The 14603-nt window shown below is 35.5% G+C and overlaps 1 protein-coding gene across 1 annotated transcript in view; it reads left to right on the top strand.

The window, feature by feature from the left end:
• The window catches only part of MCF2 (MCF.2 cell line derived transforming sequence), a 77037-nt gene that overhangs the window by 47067 nt on the left and 15367 nt on the right, over window positions 1–14603 (top strand). Inside the window, 9 exon segments of the mRNA XM_072431515.1 lie at window positions 2988–3076; window positions 4415–4481; window positions 5739–5854; window positions 6458–6527; window positions 7807–7899; window positions 10246–10338; window positions 12432–12557; window positions 12859–13080; window positions 13171–13263. Of these exon segments, the coding sequence (XP_072287616.1) occupies window positions 2988–3076; window positions 4415–4481; window positions 5739–5854; window positions 6458–6527; window positions 7807–7899; window positions 10246–10338; window positions 12432–12557; window positions 12859–13080; window positions 13171–13263 (969 nt within the window).

The raw sequence follows: 14603 nt of genomic DNA, 5'->3' as shown, positions 1-14603 counted from the left end.
AACAGCCTAGAGTGGGCTTCTCTCATTTTTTTGTACTGTTTTTGGATTTTTTTTGTCTTTTGCTTACTGTTGTGTCTACAGATAGGTGTTTAAACATGAGACAATCTAATAAGTTTAAATGCAGACACCTAACATGAGTTTGAACCATTTTCCCATTTAAAACTAAAAATAAGTTTTGGCTTTTGTTATTCTTTAAATCCAAATTCAATAGGCAAATTTTGTAGTCCCGAAGGTTTGGTGAACACCTGTGTGATGTCACTCTCTCAGAGACCCTATTAAAGAGTTTTTTTCACTGTATTTTGTGTGTTCATACAAGCCAAGAGCAATATTTCATTCTTCTGCAACTGGCCCCACAGGTTAATTTTTTATACTACATTCATATTGAGTAGATCCATCGGAGAGGATGAAATCAGAATGCAGATTTTCAATTGGTAATTGGGTGAAACTGGTAATTTTGGCAAAGCAAATTTTGGATAGTTTTGAAAAAACAACGGGCCTGATTTATTACAACTCTCCAGGACTGGAGAAAATAGATCATCATGGGTGAACCTGTGTAATACAGCAATACTAGAATTTTCTAAGATCAATTGCTATTATTTAGCAAATGTTTTCAAACCTGGACTAAATAAATTCAAGGTTTACTGGATCATTCATGAAAGTCTATCTTCCCCAGTCTTGGAGAGTATTGAATAATCAGACCCAATGTGTGAATTTAGTGGTCAATAATGATGTAAAACTAAAATTCCAATATAGAGTTTATTCATATACAGAGCAATTATAAAATATTTGACAATGAAAACAATAATAAAATTACAAATTACCCATGAAAATTTGGGGAGACTAATCTTTAAATACCGGTCTACTGCTGAAATTTGGGATAAATCTGCTTTTCAGCTTAGGCTCCACAGGCTGCCAAGAACCTAGTGTATGGACATTCTGGAGTTAAAGCAGGTGACCGGCCTCCAGTAGTCGTAGTACTGCATTGCAGTATTTTTCCCTGGCTTCCTTCGAAGAACATTTTGGCATATAGATTTTAGCAGACATATTTACACAAATCTTTTGTAATAATTTGCCATACTTGTATTTGGCTTTAATTTTATAATAAAACCCCCTTACAATAAAACAGCATATCTCACATTAACCTAAAAGAATTCACAATTCAGAAATAAAATAGTTTTTTCACCATCTATATTTTTTCTAGTAGAATTAAGATGTTTCATTTACAAATATTAGGTATACACATTGTACTAAATACAGGTATTAAAGTGTTTCTTGCCTACACACCTTTTAGTACAATTTAGTACAATTTAGTACAATTTAGTCCTTTCCCGATGACCAATAATAAGTGTAACACAAGAACTGTTAGCCCACATATAATCTATGTTTCAAATAATAAAAAGTGGAACCAACTTACAACCTTTGTTGCAAATAAAAAAAATGAAAAATAATTATGCACAACAGCTGTGCTTTAGAAACAACCAACAACAAGAACATTGGGTAGGATGGATCGCAAAGCTGAAGATAAACTTCTGCTGTAGGCTTCCTAAATCGATTTGCCTGTATCTGGTCCTCAATAAAGCCTATATAAAGTTCTCATTGCTTCTAAACAGTCACTTTTCTGAAATGAAATGTCTTGATGGACAATATTTTTCTTTGTAATCATTTTTAAAACATTACCATGACCTCTAATCTTTTCCTAAGTATTTCCTAACCATAAAAATCACTTGAATCCTAAAACTTAACTTTTCATTAAAATTAACTCTAACACTTAACCTAATACTTAACCTAATCTATAAAGTTACTACATAACCTGGACCAAACATTTACCCTTTAACCTAAGCTTAAACTTAAAGAATTACCTGCTTATTAAAGCTTAACATTTTATTTACCTTTTAAAAACCTACCATAACTTCAAGCCAAGCTTAAATTAATCTTAAACTAAGCTCTAATAATAATTATTTTGTTCCATTTTATCCTTTTGGTTGCCTGAGCTTATGCCAACAAAAAAAATAAAACTCCTGATCAATGAGCTAAGCATTTAAAACCACTGTTGTGTTGGAAGAAGAGTTTTGCACCATCTGGTGCTTTTTGCAAAAGCTTTTCGTGGTATACAGGGAAGAGATGCAAAACCCCAAAGTGTTTATTATTATTATTATTAATAATAATAATAAAAATATTAATAATATACCAAAGTGTGATTTTCCTGAGACACCACCTGGAAGCAGACCTAGGGGATGCAGTTCATAGGTATGTACCTGATGATCAAGCCATCTTTATAACCTGGCTGGGCATAACCCTCAGAAGCAATGTGGGGCAACCCATTGCACCTATGGGTAGTGTGATCTTTGGGGGGGGGGGGGGGGGTTTAATGTAGTAACCTATAAGAGAAGGGCACAGGCAGATCAGTTGCAGATGGTTAAGCTTTGGGTGGTTAAAAAAAAACAGACCCAGTAAATCAAAGATACATTTTTATGATATCTAACCTGCTGTGTTGCTAAGAAAGATATAAATCCTGAAATGCCACACTATCGATGCAATGAACACTTTATCAAGCAGTAAAAAGATTAAGTGTTGTTATGTATATTTTACCTTTTTAAAGATTGACCATTAAGTTTTTTAATTAAGATGTACATCAGTAATGTTTGTAAGCCTCATGCATAAAAGTGTCTAAAGAAAATATATTACCCATTTGTTAGTATTAGTTATTTACATTCTATTGACTTTGTTCAGTAAGACATTTTAATTCTTGTCCAATCAACTTCTTTACTTGCTTAAAATCTGCTGAGATTAATAGCAAAATGTCATCAATGATACACAGAACAGGCCCATTTGAATAGGACTATTAATACTATTTGATATTCAGTGATCTTCATTATAGAATAACCTTTAAAAGTTATCAAATGACAGCTCTTCTTTTAACCAGTCTGTGTGATGTAACTCCTGTGCTCTAACATTTTATTTTGTGAACATTTTTTTTTCCATTTTAGATTGAAGTGATGCATGACTATCAAGAAAAAAGGAATTCCTTACAATTTTTTATATCAGAAAGTGAAGACAGTTTGGATATACTTAAAGGGTAAGCACATTGTCCTTATTGTGTGATTACTATAATTCCCCGTGATTTCCATATTGCTTATATAAACCAAACAAATTCTCCTTCACCTTTACTTTTATTATTCTAAGAAGATGAAGCTGTCATGTAGACTTGTTGTATTGTAAAGAAGATGGTGTTAGTTTCCAAAAACTTGCTCTAAGTTGCAGATATTAACTGTTTAATCAGCTAATAAAAGTGAGCTTTTAACACATAACCTAGTGTTAAGTATATTGGTCATTTTGCCACTGTGTAATCTCCTTGTAATTTATGTAATGGTCTTTCTAAACCAGATAGTAAAATATTCCAGATGCTAAAGCATCATTAAAAGTCACTGTGTGGTTCAAGGGGATCTCCAGCCATGGTAATATGTTGGTGGATTAATTTTAGAAGGGTCTGTCTGTTTTTTTTTTTCATTTCTGATATTTAAAGATATTCTCCTAAATTCTTGTTGTGTTTATAAGACAAGATGTGAAAAAATCTTATTAACTGTAGTGGTAGCTACAAATAGGTGGGCTCCCCAGCAAACCTTTGTATGGGATAGATTTGTTGCAGCCCACTTCCTTCCATCATAAAGGGTGCTTCGGCGTCATATCCAGCTTCCTGGGTTGCTTCTTCCTCCAGGAATGTTGGGTTTTGCACTGCACTCAGCATCATTCAGCTCTGAACCCTGCCTTGGCACCATTAAGGTCATGCAATGCTTACCTCACTGTGCAACACTGCTTTGCACTCCACTTGCACTGCTCAGCTGTGTACCCCTCATTTTTGCAGTGCTCATCTCTGCAACTAGCCTTGAACCTCTCACCTCTGAACCCCTATTGCACTGCTCAGCTCTGCATCCACATCTCTGCACCCAACCTTGGATGGTATACCTTGCCATCCGTCTTAGACTGCTTAACTCTACCTTTCAATTTTTTACGCTTCTCACCCTAGCACCCTTCCTGAACCGTGCTTTTCTCAACAAGTTTCCTTCTCCTACGTCCAGTCTACCAGTTGAGGCTTGCTGGTTCATGCCTCAGCCAGGCTTTTTACCAAATTTACAGACAACATTGGCAGTCTGAATGCTTAAATTTGGACACCCTACTAGCTAAAACCAACGATTCAGCCACCCATCCCCAGGCTTACCCGTGACTGCAGGGGTCACAGAGGTGATAGGTATGCCCCTAATAAAAAAAAAAGCATATGTGTGACCACTATGGTTTCTTTGTTCTTCTGTTGTGTTCTAAGGCTCCCCTCACTTATCTCAGCTAAAGATTCAGAGTTTAGCGTGGGGTCTGCTTTATTTTTTTAAACTTTAAAAGTTTTTTTTCTGTTTTGTTTCAGGCATGTTATCAATGAGCTCATAGAAACTGAACGGATTTACGTGGAAGAACTTTACACTGTTTTATTGGTGTGTAATTTACTCTTGTACGGTACATTGCTCGTTAGCTAGCTGTTGCCTCAATAGAGTCTTTGACCAGGAAAAAGCAAGCAGCAAGCAATATCAAAGTAAAGTCAGAATTGATCTACATACTTGCTCCAGGTCAATGACTCAGAAAGTCTGGAAGCCTTTGGATTAGCAAGACAGACAAATAAGCGGGAGAAAATCAGCAATGGAAGTTGTCATCTTTTCTTAGTACAAAATTTCTATTCTTGGTAAATAAGCTGAATATTGTTCAAAGTAGTCTAGTGTAGTAAAGCTAAATATTCTTCTATGTATGATATCAAAAATTTACTTATGAGCAATAGTTGGGTATGTAAAAAGAGAAGTTTGATACAATTGACCTTTAGCTTTTAGTATTTGTAGACATTCTACAGTTGTATCCATTTTTTTAAAGACACTTTTGAGTGTTTATATGTGACCTGTCTAAAAAGGGACTAGTGCCTGTATATACTACCTATGCTGCTATTAGATTGAAACCATTTTATTATTTTTATTTTTTTATTTTTTGAATCTTGTTTGGTCCTTATGATTGGTAATAGCTATATTGCATTTCTAAAATACGTAGTGTACGTAAGTCCTAGAGTACAAGGGCTTTCATTTTCCAAGCAAATCTTATTTAAGCAAAAGGCTTATTTTTAGGATCATCCGGCGATTAATTTGAAATAAGCTTGGGATGTGTTTAGATGCATTTGTGTTGCCTTGTAAGGGGAAATAAAAGCAAACCAAAGCATAGCTGAAAAAAATGCAAATGTTTAGTACTCCGTTAGATTGTAAACTACAACACTGCATTCCACATCTGTTAATATACTTCACAACCCGATCTCAGAGACAAAACACAAATGTCTTGTGTACACAGATCAATAAATAAATCAGTGAGTATTTTTAATTAACTTCAAGCTGAAATCTAGGGAAACAGATAAACACACATATAAAACAGCTTCAGTGTAAATTGTTTTATCTAACAAGGTTTTTGTGATTTAGTTTAGCTAGGTTTATAATCCAGGTCACAGTCAGACCCTGGCCAGATTGTCCTAGAATCCAGAACCATCTTCTTCCAATGCAAAAGTATAGCAGATCACAAAAATACAATATCAAAATTGATTCATGTGCGTATGTACGTAATATGCAAAAATATTTTTTATGGTCTTTAATAAATGCATATAAGAAATAAATATTTTTTGTACTACTAATTGAGATTTAATTTATATTGTCTTCCATTTCTAGGGGTATAGATCTGAAATGGAGAATCCAGCAATGACCCATCAGATGCCATCCTCTTTAAGGAACACAAAGAATATTCTGTTTGGAAATATGCCAGAAATATATGAATTCCACAACAAGTGAGAACTATTTTAAATATTATAGTACAGGTAGTCCCCGAGTTAAGGACATCCGACATACGAAGATATACAAAGTATCTACATTTGTAGATAGGTACAAGGCTTCCCTGCTCATTCGTGTGCAGGACAGAGACTTGATAGGGGAGGGAGCGGTTCACATTACTTGCAGAAGTCTTTTGCTGTTCTGCAACCTCTTGTAAATCTTTATTGACCAAGACAAACTGTGCAGTTGTTTCATTTTGCATATCAAAGCACAGCTTGCTTCAGAAGTTAATGAATGTCTAGTCTCCTTAAAGGTTTTTTTTTTTTGCTTTGTTTGTGATTAACTAACTGTAAGGATTTTATACAGTAACTGACACCACACCGCCGAATAATGTGTTGAAACAAACATCTGTCCTAATTGCATTTATTAAAATAATGTACCTGTTCCAACTTACATACAAATTCAAGTTAAGAACGAACCTACAGTCCCTATCTCGTATGTATCCCGGGGACTACCTGTATATTACAACCTTAAATTCTACTTAAGAAAAGCAGCAGTATTTTCCATTCTGTAATTAACCTATCCTACAAGACTTCATAATTTTGTTTCATTTTGTACAGAATATTTCTCTTGAGCCTTGAAAGCTGCATTGAGGCACCAGAAAGAGTGGGGTTCTGTTTCCTGGAAAGGGTAGGTATCTTAGATATCTAAGAATAAGCATTGTGTGTTCCAAAATCACAAAATTATTAAAACATTGGTTGTTTTGGTGATGTCAAAAGTTGAATTGACTAATAAATTCTTACAACTCTGGGGACTTTTTTTTAGATATAGATAGGGGTGGACATAGGGAAGTGCAAAGTGTGCCACTGTATGAGGGCCTGAACTTTGTGTGGATTTACATGTAACTTGTGATTGAGTTCTTTAAAAATACAGGACATCCATGACACTTGTTACCACAAAATAAATTATCATACATTATGAACTCTGCGGTGAACCTTAAAGAGCCTGTTCACCAATGCTAGAAGTCTAGCAAACAAGATAGGGGAGTTGGAAGCCTTAATGAGTGAAGAGCATTATGACTTAGTTGGTATTGCTGAATCCTGGCTTTGTTCTTTGCATGACTGGGCTGTCAATATTCCTGGGTATAATCTCTTTCCTAAAGACAGAGTCAAACCAAAGGGTGGTGGTGTCTGTCTGTATGTGAGAAGTGATCTAAAAGTGAATGTGAAAGAAGAAATTGCTGATGGAACAAGCGATGAGGTTGAGGCATCATGGGTGGAGTTGAATGTGGGGTTGAATAACACACAATTAATATTTGGAGTCTGCTATAGGAAAGAGGAATAGACTGTAGAGATGGAGACATTATCCTGCCCCTGTACAAAGCATTGGTCAGACCACATCTGGAATATGCAGTCCACTTTGAGATCATTACAAAGAACAAGAGGACACTCCACTCTTTGCGTCTGGAGAAAAAGAAGTTTAAGCTCTGGATAAGGAAAGGATTCTTCACTGTAAGGTCTATGAAAATGTGGAATTGGCTCCCTATAGATGTAGTTTTAGCAACTACTATAGATTGCTTTAGGAAAAAGCTGGATGTTTTCCTAGAGGCACAGAATATAACTGGGTATTAAGGCTTTAAAGTAAAAAAAAACAGTGACTGTTGATCCAGGGAACATCCGATTCTTGAAGCAAATTGTACCAGGTTTTTTTTTGCCTTCCTCTGGACCAATTATGTCTTATAAGGTTTTATATCTGGAAAATGTTCATTTCCCTAGTGGTTGAACTTGATAGACTTAGGTCTTTTTTCAACCTAACCTCCTATGTAACTATGTACTATTACTATTCTTACTGTTATTACATAAGAATCTGTATTTCATCGGATCAGCATTTGGGATACATTGGCTTACTGAAAATTTATCAAAAATTTCAAAATTTCATCACAAATTGACTTATGCCATTCTATATACAGAAAGAAGACTTTCAGATGTATGAGAAGTACTGCCAGAATAAACCTCGATCAGACTCCCTCTGGAGACAGTTTGCAGACAGCACTTTTTTTCTGGTATGTCAAATGTTAAATGCAAAAGCCTTAAATGTAAACCATTTCTAAGAGTAATACAAGAACTGCATCTTCTAGCATTCTATTGAAAATGTTAGCTGTCCCTGACTTTGTGTTAGTACTTTCTCAATTATATGGAAGGAGGTATGAAGAATTTTAGAAAGGTTGTGGAAAAGTCAAACATTCCTATTTATATTTGTGTTTTGACAATGATAGAAAATATTGTACCAGTGAATCAGTATGACAGATGGGAAACAAGCACTGGCAGAAGAAAAAGTCTTCAATGGCAGCCTGCACATTTCAATAAATCTTACATGCAGAGTTGCTGTTGCCACCACCATATCCATTCTGGCAGCAATAGAGGCAAAGGTTTCTTGTTTTCTTTGCCTTTTTGTATTACAAAGGTACTGTGTTTGTTAACCAGGGTTTATTAGAACCTTGGGGTTCCTTTAGAGTTTGCTAGGGGGGGAGCAATTTTGAGCATTGGTATCTGCAAAGTCAGGCAGATACCAATGATATGTCGCTAAATGTTTTTTTTGACCACCGTACTGATGTCCTATGAACTATTGATATAATAATTATAGTAGGGGTTCCATGAAGACCTGAAAATTATTGTAAGGGGTTCCCCCATTTAAAAGGTCCAGAAACACTGTTTAGAACAATCTTGTTTTTAAATATCCAAAATCTATTCCCCATCTTTACCACCCTGTCTCCTTTGTCCATCTCTAAAAATACATATTTAGCTATAGAAAACATTTTAAATTCAGCAGAGAGCCTGATCTTTTATAAACCTTTTAATCCATTGATTTTTTTTTTATTTCTGAGAAAATACTGTGTACTGCTTTCCCACTAAAGTGCTTCAATTACACTATACAGTATATTCACCAGAATGATTCTTTTTTAACAGATGGTAAAAATACAAAACAGATGTTGTAATCCGTGTAAACAGGGACAATAATGTGAAATAATAGAATGTTAAAATGTACATTAGAGAAACTAATTACTGGGATTGAGTTTTATATCACATGCACACGACTATGTTGTATGATTTTCAACAACTTTTTGTAGCTTTTGAGCAAACATATTCACATTTGTCATTTGTTATGTACAATTTATCACAGACACTATACATTTATGTTTAGGTATGGAAATTCAGTCTTAATGGATTGCTAAATGTTGGTTATGAAGATGTGATTACGGGTGTCTATATACAGAAGGCTGGAGATCTGTGCTTGCTACGGCAGCTGTTACCGCACCTTCTGAGGTTACTGAACATAAAAGGCCTGATTTATTAAAGCTCTCCAGGGCTGGGTGATCCAGCAAACCTGGAATGTATTTCTTAAAAGTCATTTGCTATTTGTTAGCAAATGTTTGCAATCCTGTACCAGATCCATTTCAGGTGTGCTGGATCACCCAGCTTCCCTGATGAAAGTGTGTCCTCTTCAGCCTTGGAGAGCTTCAATTAATCAGGCCCAATGTGTCTGCAAAAATCCAGAGATTGGTAGACTGAAAATGAATTGGTAGTTTCTGTCAGCACAGTTCAGTTTATTTCTATGATGAGTAGAGATCACTGCAGGCCACATTTCAGGTTAGTATATATTTGTTAGTATTTTGTCAGATCTCACATGATGTGGCTTACAGTATACTCTAAAGAATACAAAAGCAAAAAGATTTTATATTATAAAAATTATCATAAATCTTTATTTCCTTCATTAAAAAACATCAACTGAATGACACATGCCTCTTCCCCTATACCAAATTTTAGGAAGAGTCAAATTGACATTCTAACATACATGGGCTAGATACATTGTACACATTACATATGTTGAGATCATCCGACACGTTTCGCAGACTATGTCTGCTTCCTCCAGGATGTAATTGGTACACCTAGTAGATGTATCAGCACAAAGGTTGTTACAATCACCAGTATGCTTATTCCCTTGGTATGAAGGCAGGCAAAAGGCAGAAATAAAATCACAACATACAGAGATGGTGGTGTCTCATATATGTTCCCCACAGTAACATTCAGTACTTCTCCAAATATTATTGGTAATTTTCACTCCATTGTGGAGTGTTCATAAGCAATTTTCTTCAAAAACTAGATTCAATCAAATTATTTCATCCATAACAGGCTTGCAATTAGATTATAAGAAGAACCGCCATCCTCTGTGACACATGAGTGTAACACATTACAGTATCCTCTATTCATCATAGATTTGAACGTAGGTGTGTTTACAGTCACTTGAAACTAATAATATGAAAATCTATTACACGCATGGTAAATCAACCTAAATAAAAATCCTTGTGATATCAAGACAATATTTACATCCTGTTTTATTGCTTTTAAAGGAATGCCAAAGAAAATTGGAGCACAAACTTGCTTTAGATTCATACCTTCTTAAGCCAATACAACGCCTAACAAAATACCAGCTGCTACTCAAGGTAATGATGTTGTATTGTAATGTAATATAATGAAAGCAATATATTGTTCCAGAATATTTTTTTTTTGTGTACAATATATATATATAATTACTGACACCTATTCTCAAATAAAACAAGTATTACTTGTTTGGCAGTTATTTTCTTTACATTTGTAGTCTGGTGACTAAAGTTCTGCAATCTACTTTCATAAGTACACCCTTTCTGAGCCCATTAGGGCTTTGGAGTGTGACAATTAAGTGCCTGATGTATAACTGAGACAGGAAGTGGGAACTTGTGTAGCAAGATTACCAGTGGAGCTTTTTTGCTTGGCTTTCGAGTAAGTGTAACCTCACCTGTAATCCATGAAGTTAGCTCCACGCCTTTTATGTCCTCCGCCCCTGCACACCTTTCTTGACATGCATTGCATTTTGTCATTTAAATAGGCTGCCAATGCAAAAAAGCCAAAAAACAAAAAACGTACCTGCACCATTCTTTCAGGTGCATCTCACCACAACACATAGTAATGTATTGCAACACAGGTATGTTGTGCAGTTGTATTAGTGCCTTGATTGCTACCTGTGTCTCTTTAGAGCATCTTTGTCCCAGGTCGTACATGATCCCTTTATTTCTTTGCAAGTAGGGTATTAGACATCAGTGCTTCAGTTGCTGCCCTCTGTAATTCACCTATTAAATACTTTAATAGACAATTAGTGCTGTTAGATCAGTATGCATACTAGCAGGGTCCAACCCTAAATCATATTGAGCATATTAGGGTTTTTTTTTTTTATCCTTCACTGTACATTAAAAAACTCAATCATTTTTTTACAAATAATAAAATACAAATACATCAATAACAAAACAATGGTTGCTATAAATGCTTCAAAATTGTTTTAACTACATCCAACAATGTCTCCCAAGGCTTCTGGTCAGTCATAAACAGTGTTATCAATTATAATGAGAATCATAATAAACTTTTAACCAGAAGCCCCCTATTTCTGACGCATTTCACAGCTCAAAAGCCTGCTTTCTCAGGATCGGTCAAGCAAATCTATACTCAATGGTATTGAAACAGGCAACCCAAATATTGTATAATGTTAAAAAGTATTTATGTGGAACTCTCTCACACCCTTCTAATAGTTACGGCATACACATTATGTACAGGGGTGAATCTGCCAGAAAGCCGGTTCTCCTCACATGGAGCCCTCCTAATGCTTGATAGGAAGACGCCCTCCCTCAGAATGCAATGTCCGTGGAAGCCCGCTTCAAGTGATTCCTTTTATTTCTTTGCAAGTAGAGATTTAGCACCAGTGCTTATGTGCCGCCCCCTGTAATTCACCTATGAAATGGCAGAACTTGGACAGTGGAGGATCAGGCATGTCAATATAGATTGACAATGGTGGGTTTTATGTTAAGAGTAAGTAGAAATTAGAACCTATGCACACAAGTCCATTCAGCTGCGGTACCTTAAGCTTAAAGTGTTGTGGTATAGTATCCTAAAGTTACAATATGTGTTCTGTTATGTATGGTGCATAAGAGTATGTGGCTTGCAACACTAGTGCACTGAAAAGGTGCGTTCTATTGCCTGCTTCCTCATCACAATTGTTTCAATAGATCCTTAATTTCTAATCAAAAGTTGAGGCTACTTGTGCAGCTTTTGCCTCCAAGGGTCTATTCAGGAACAAAGGGATTGATGTAAACACTAATATAATTCCTTGTTGTTTGCATTTTAAAATTGTTGACAAATTAGAAAAGTTGTGGAGCAAGCCAGGATTACTTTAACTAATCTTCACCAAACACAAAATTATTCCTAGTAGAACAATAACTTTAGTTTAGTTAATATGAATAATGAAAATCCCTGTTATTCAGCACTGTATCTTGGGAGGACTCTATCCTATTTTTTATTTCCAAGTTATTCTTTTACCCTTTCTAGGTGTTCCCCCCTGGTCTTGTTAAACATTTTAAGTATCTGTTATCTGGCCTTTGCTCATTAGCAAACAAAGCTATAAAATACTTTATGACCATGTTAATGGATGTATTTTTGATAAAGATACTCATTACTATAAACCATAAGAAAGTAGAATTTTGAAAACTTTAATGCAACTTTTTTTTAATAGGAATTACTGAAGTATAGCATTAATTCAGAAGGCTTCCAGGAGTTACAAGAAGCTTTAGTGTCCATGTTGGATTTATTAAAATCTGTGAATGATTCCATGCATCAGATTGCAATTACAGGATACAATGTAAGTATGCCATTGTTATTACCACTGCCTTAAAAAAAAGCATATTAAGAAAAAACAAAACCACCACTCATTAGATTCTTTTTTTGAAGTTTACCAACTTCTAAAATATCCTAAAAAAATCCTAGTTTGCAATGTTGTACAAGATGTGTGAATGCAATAAAAGCACAACTAAAGATCCCTATAGACATAGAGGGGAATAACCCTTGGGGAACCTCACATTTTTTGGGAATTCTGAGTATCTATAGTCTACTGCACCCTGTAGGCAGATATTGCCCCTGAAATGTATATTTCTACCTTGCAGGGGGACATTAACGATCTGGGCCGGATACTCATGCAGGGTTCCTTCAGTGTATGGATCACCCATAAAAAAGGACCCACAAAAATGAAGGAACTTGCTCGTTTTAAACCAATGCAGAGACACCTGTTTCTTTATGAAAGAGCGTTGGTGTTCTGTAAAAGGAGAGAGGAACATGGCGATGGACATGATAAAACTCCATCATACAGCTTTAAGCACTTTCTAAAGGTATGTTAAGTATATGCGTGGCGTTGTCTGCATTGTAAAAGGAAAACATCTGTGAAAGGTTTAATATCCCTTCCTGTTGTGTTCTTCTAGATGAATGCAGTTGGCATCACAGAAAATGTAAAAGGGGATAATCGCAAGTTTGAAATTTGGTACAGTGGACGAGAAGAAGTTTACATTGTACAGGTTTGTTTTAGGGAATGAAATCTTTAGAACATTGCTAAAATTTACCTGGGAACTTGACTCACATTGAGAACTTTGGTGGCTCTGTTGAAATAGTGCAAAATAAAGCTAGTAGTTTTTTATGAGTTTACCACCCCAAGTAAGAGTTTAAACCAAAACATAAAGGCCACTTCCAGCCGAAAGAGGAAAAAGGTTACATTTCATGTCATGCTTTTATTGCTGAAATGGAGAAAACTTCCTGATGGAGTTAGGTTTTTTAGGGATTTTTTGCTGCATTTATTTCTGGTATTTAGCAGATTATTTCCTAATGGAGTTCTCCTTTATGTGCTTTCTTTCCTCAATACTTATATTGAACATTTTGGTTTATAACAGAAGGTGGAGTCATCCACTAGCTTCCATTATCATTTACTGATCAATGCCCTCACCCTGTTTTCCCCCTTACCAAAGCCAAAATAGTGGCCTCACTTTAACTGCTGGATTTTTATTCTTTATTACGCTGTGATTAATAGTAAAGCCTTTTGGTTCTAAATTCTCATTGTAACAGCATGAGTGGGACTTGGGGGTTGAAGGTTTAAACCCTGGCAGGGAAGTTGAAAAATGTTTAAATAAATCATTACCAACCCATAATTCAAATATTTGTGCTGGATGGTTGGCTTTTTTAAGCAATAGGTTGTTTATGCTAGAAACAGTTTTGGTTTTGCAAAGTGTTAATCCAGCGATGGGGACCCTCACATTCCCCCCAGCCTAATGAGATAGGATGGAGGGATGCCCTTTAGCACCAAGGTTGTTAAACAAAAGCGTTTCCTGCAGATCTCCAAGTCACACTTTCATCATTTCAAAAGAGGAAACCAATCATTAGTTCTCTCTAAATACAAGGCACATTTTTATGTATTTACAATCATCTGTGAAGGTTATCATTGGCAAAAAAGGGATACTAAAGAAACACAAATGTTTGAACATTCTTGCTGAAATAGATTTAGACTTACACAGCAATTAAACCTCAACATGTTTCTGGAATCACAAAATGAAAACAAGACATTTGTGGTTGGAAGGAAAAACATTAATTCCCTTATTTTATACTTGTGTTTGAAAATAGCCAGCACAATACTTCTTGGTAAAATGTATGCTGAAGCAAAACTTATTTTTCTCAACTTGCAGGTGGATCTCAAGTCTCCAGTTCACATTTAACCCAAATTATCCCTTAATCCCCTAATTTTTTATGTATTTCCCTAACTGCATGTTTTTGGATTGTGGGAGGAAACCCATGCGGAGTTTTAACTACTGAGCCACCACGCTGCCCACTTTGTATTTTGTTTTACCATATGGTTGGCTGGCTTCAAACT

The sequence above is a fragment of the Pyxicephalus adspersus genome, chromosome Z, assembly GCF_032062135.1.
Source record: "Pyxicephalus adspersus chromosome Z, UCB_Pads_2.0, whole genome shotgun sequence".
NCBI lineage: Eukaryota > Metazoa > Chordata > Amphibia > Anura > Pyxicephalidae > Pyxicephalus > Pyxicephalus adspersus.
The sequence above is the reverse complement of the archived record's forward strand: the minus strand, read 5'-3'. Positions and strand labels throughout refer to the sequence as shown.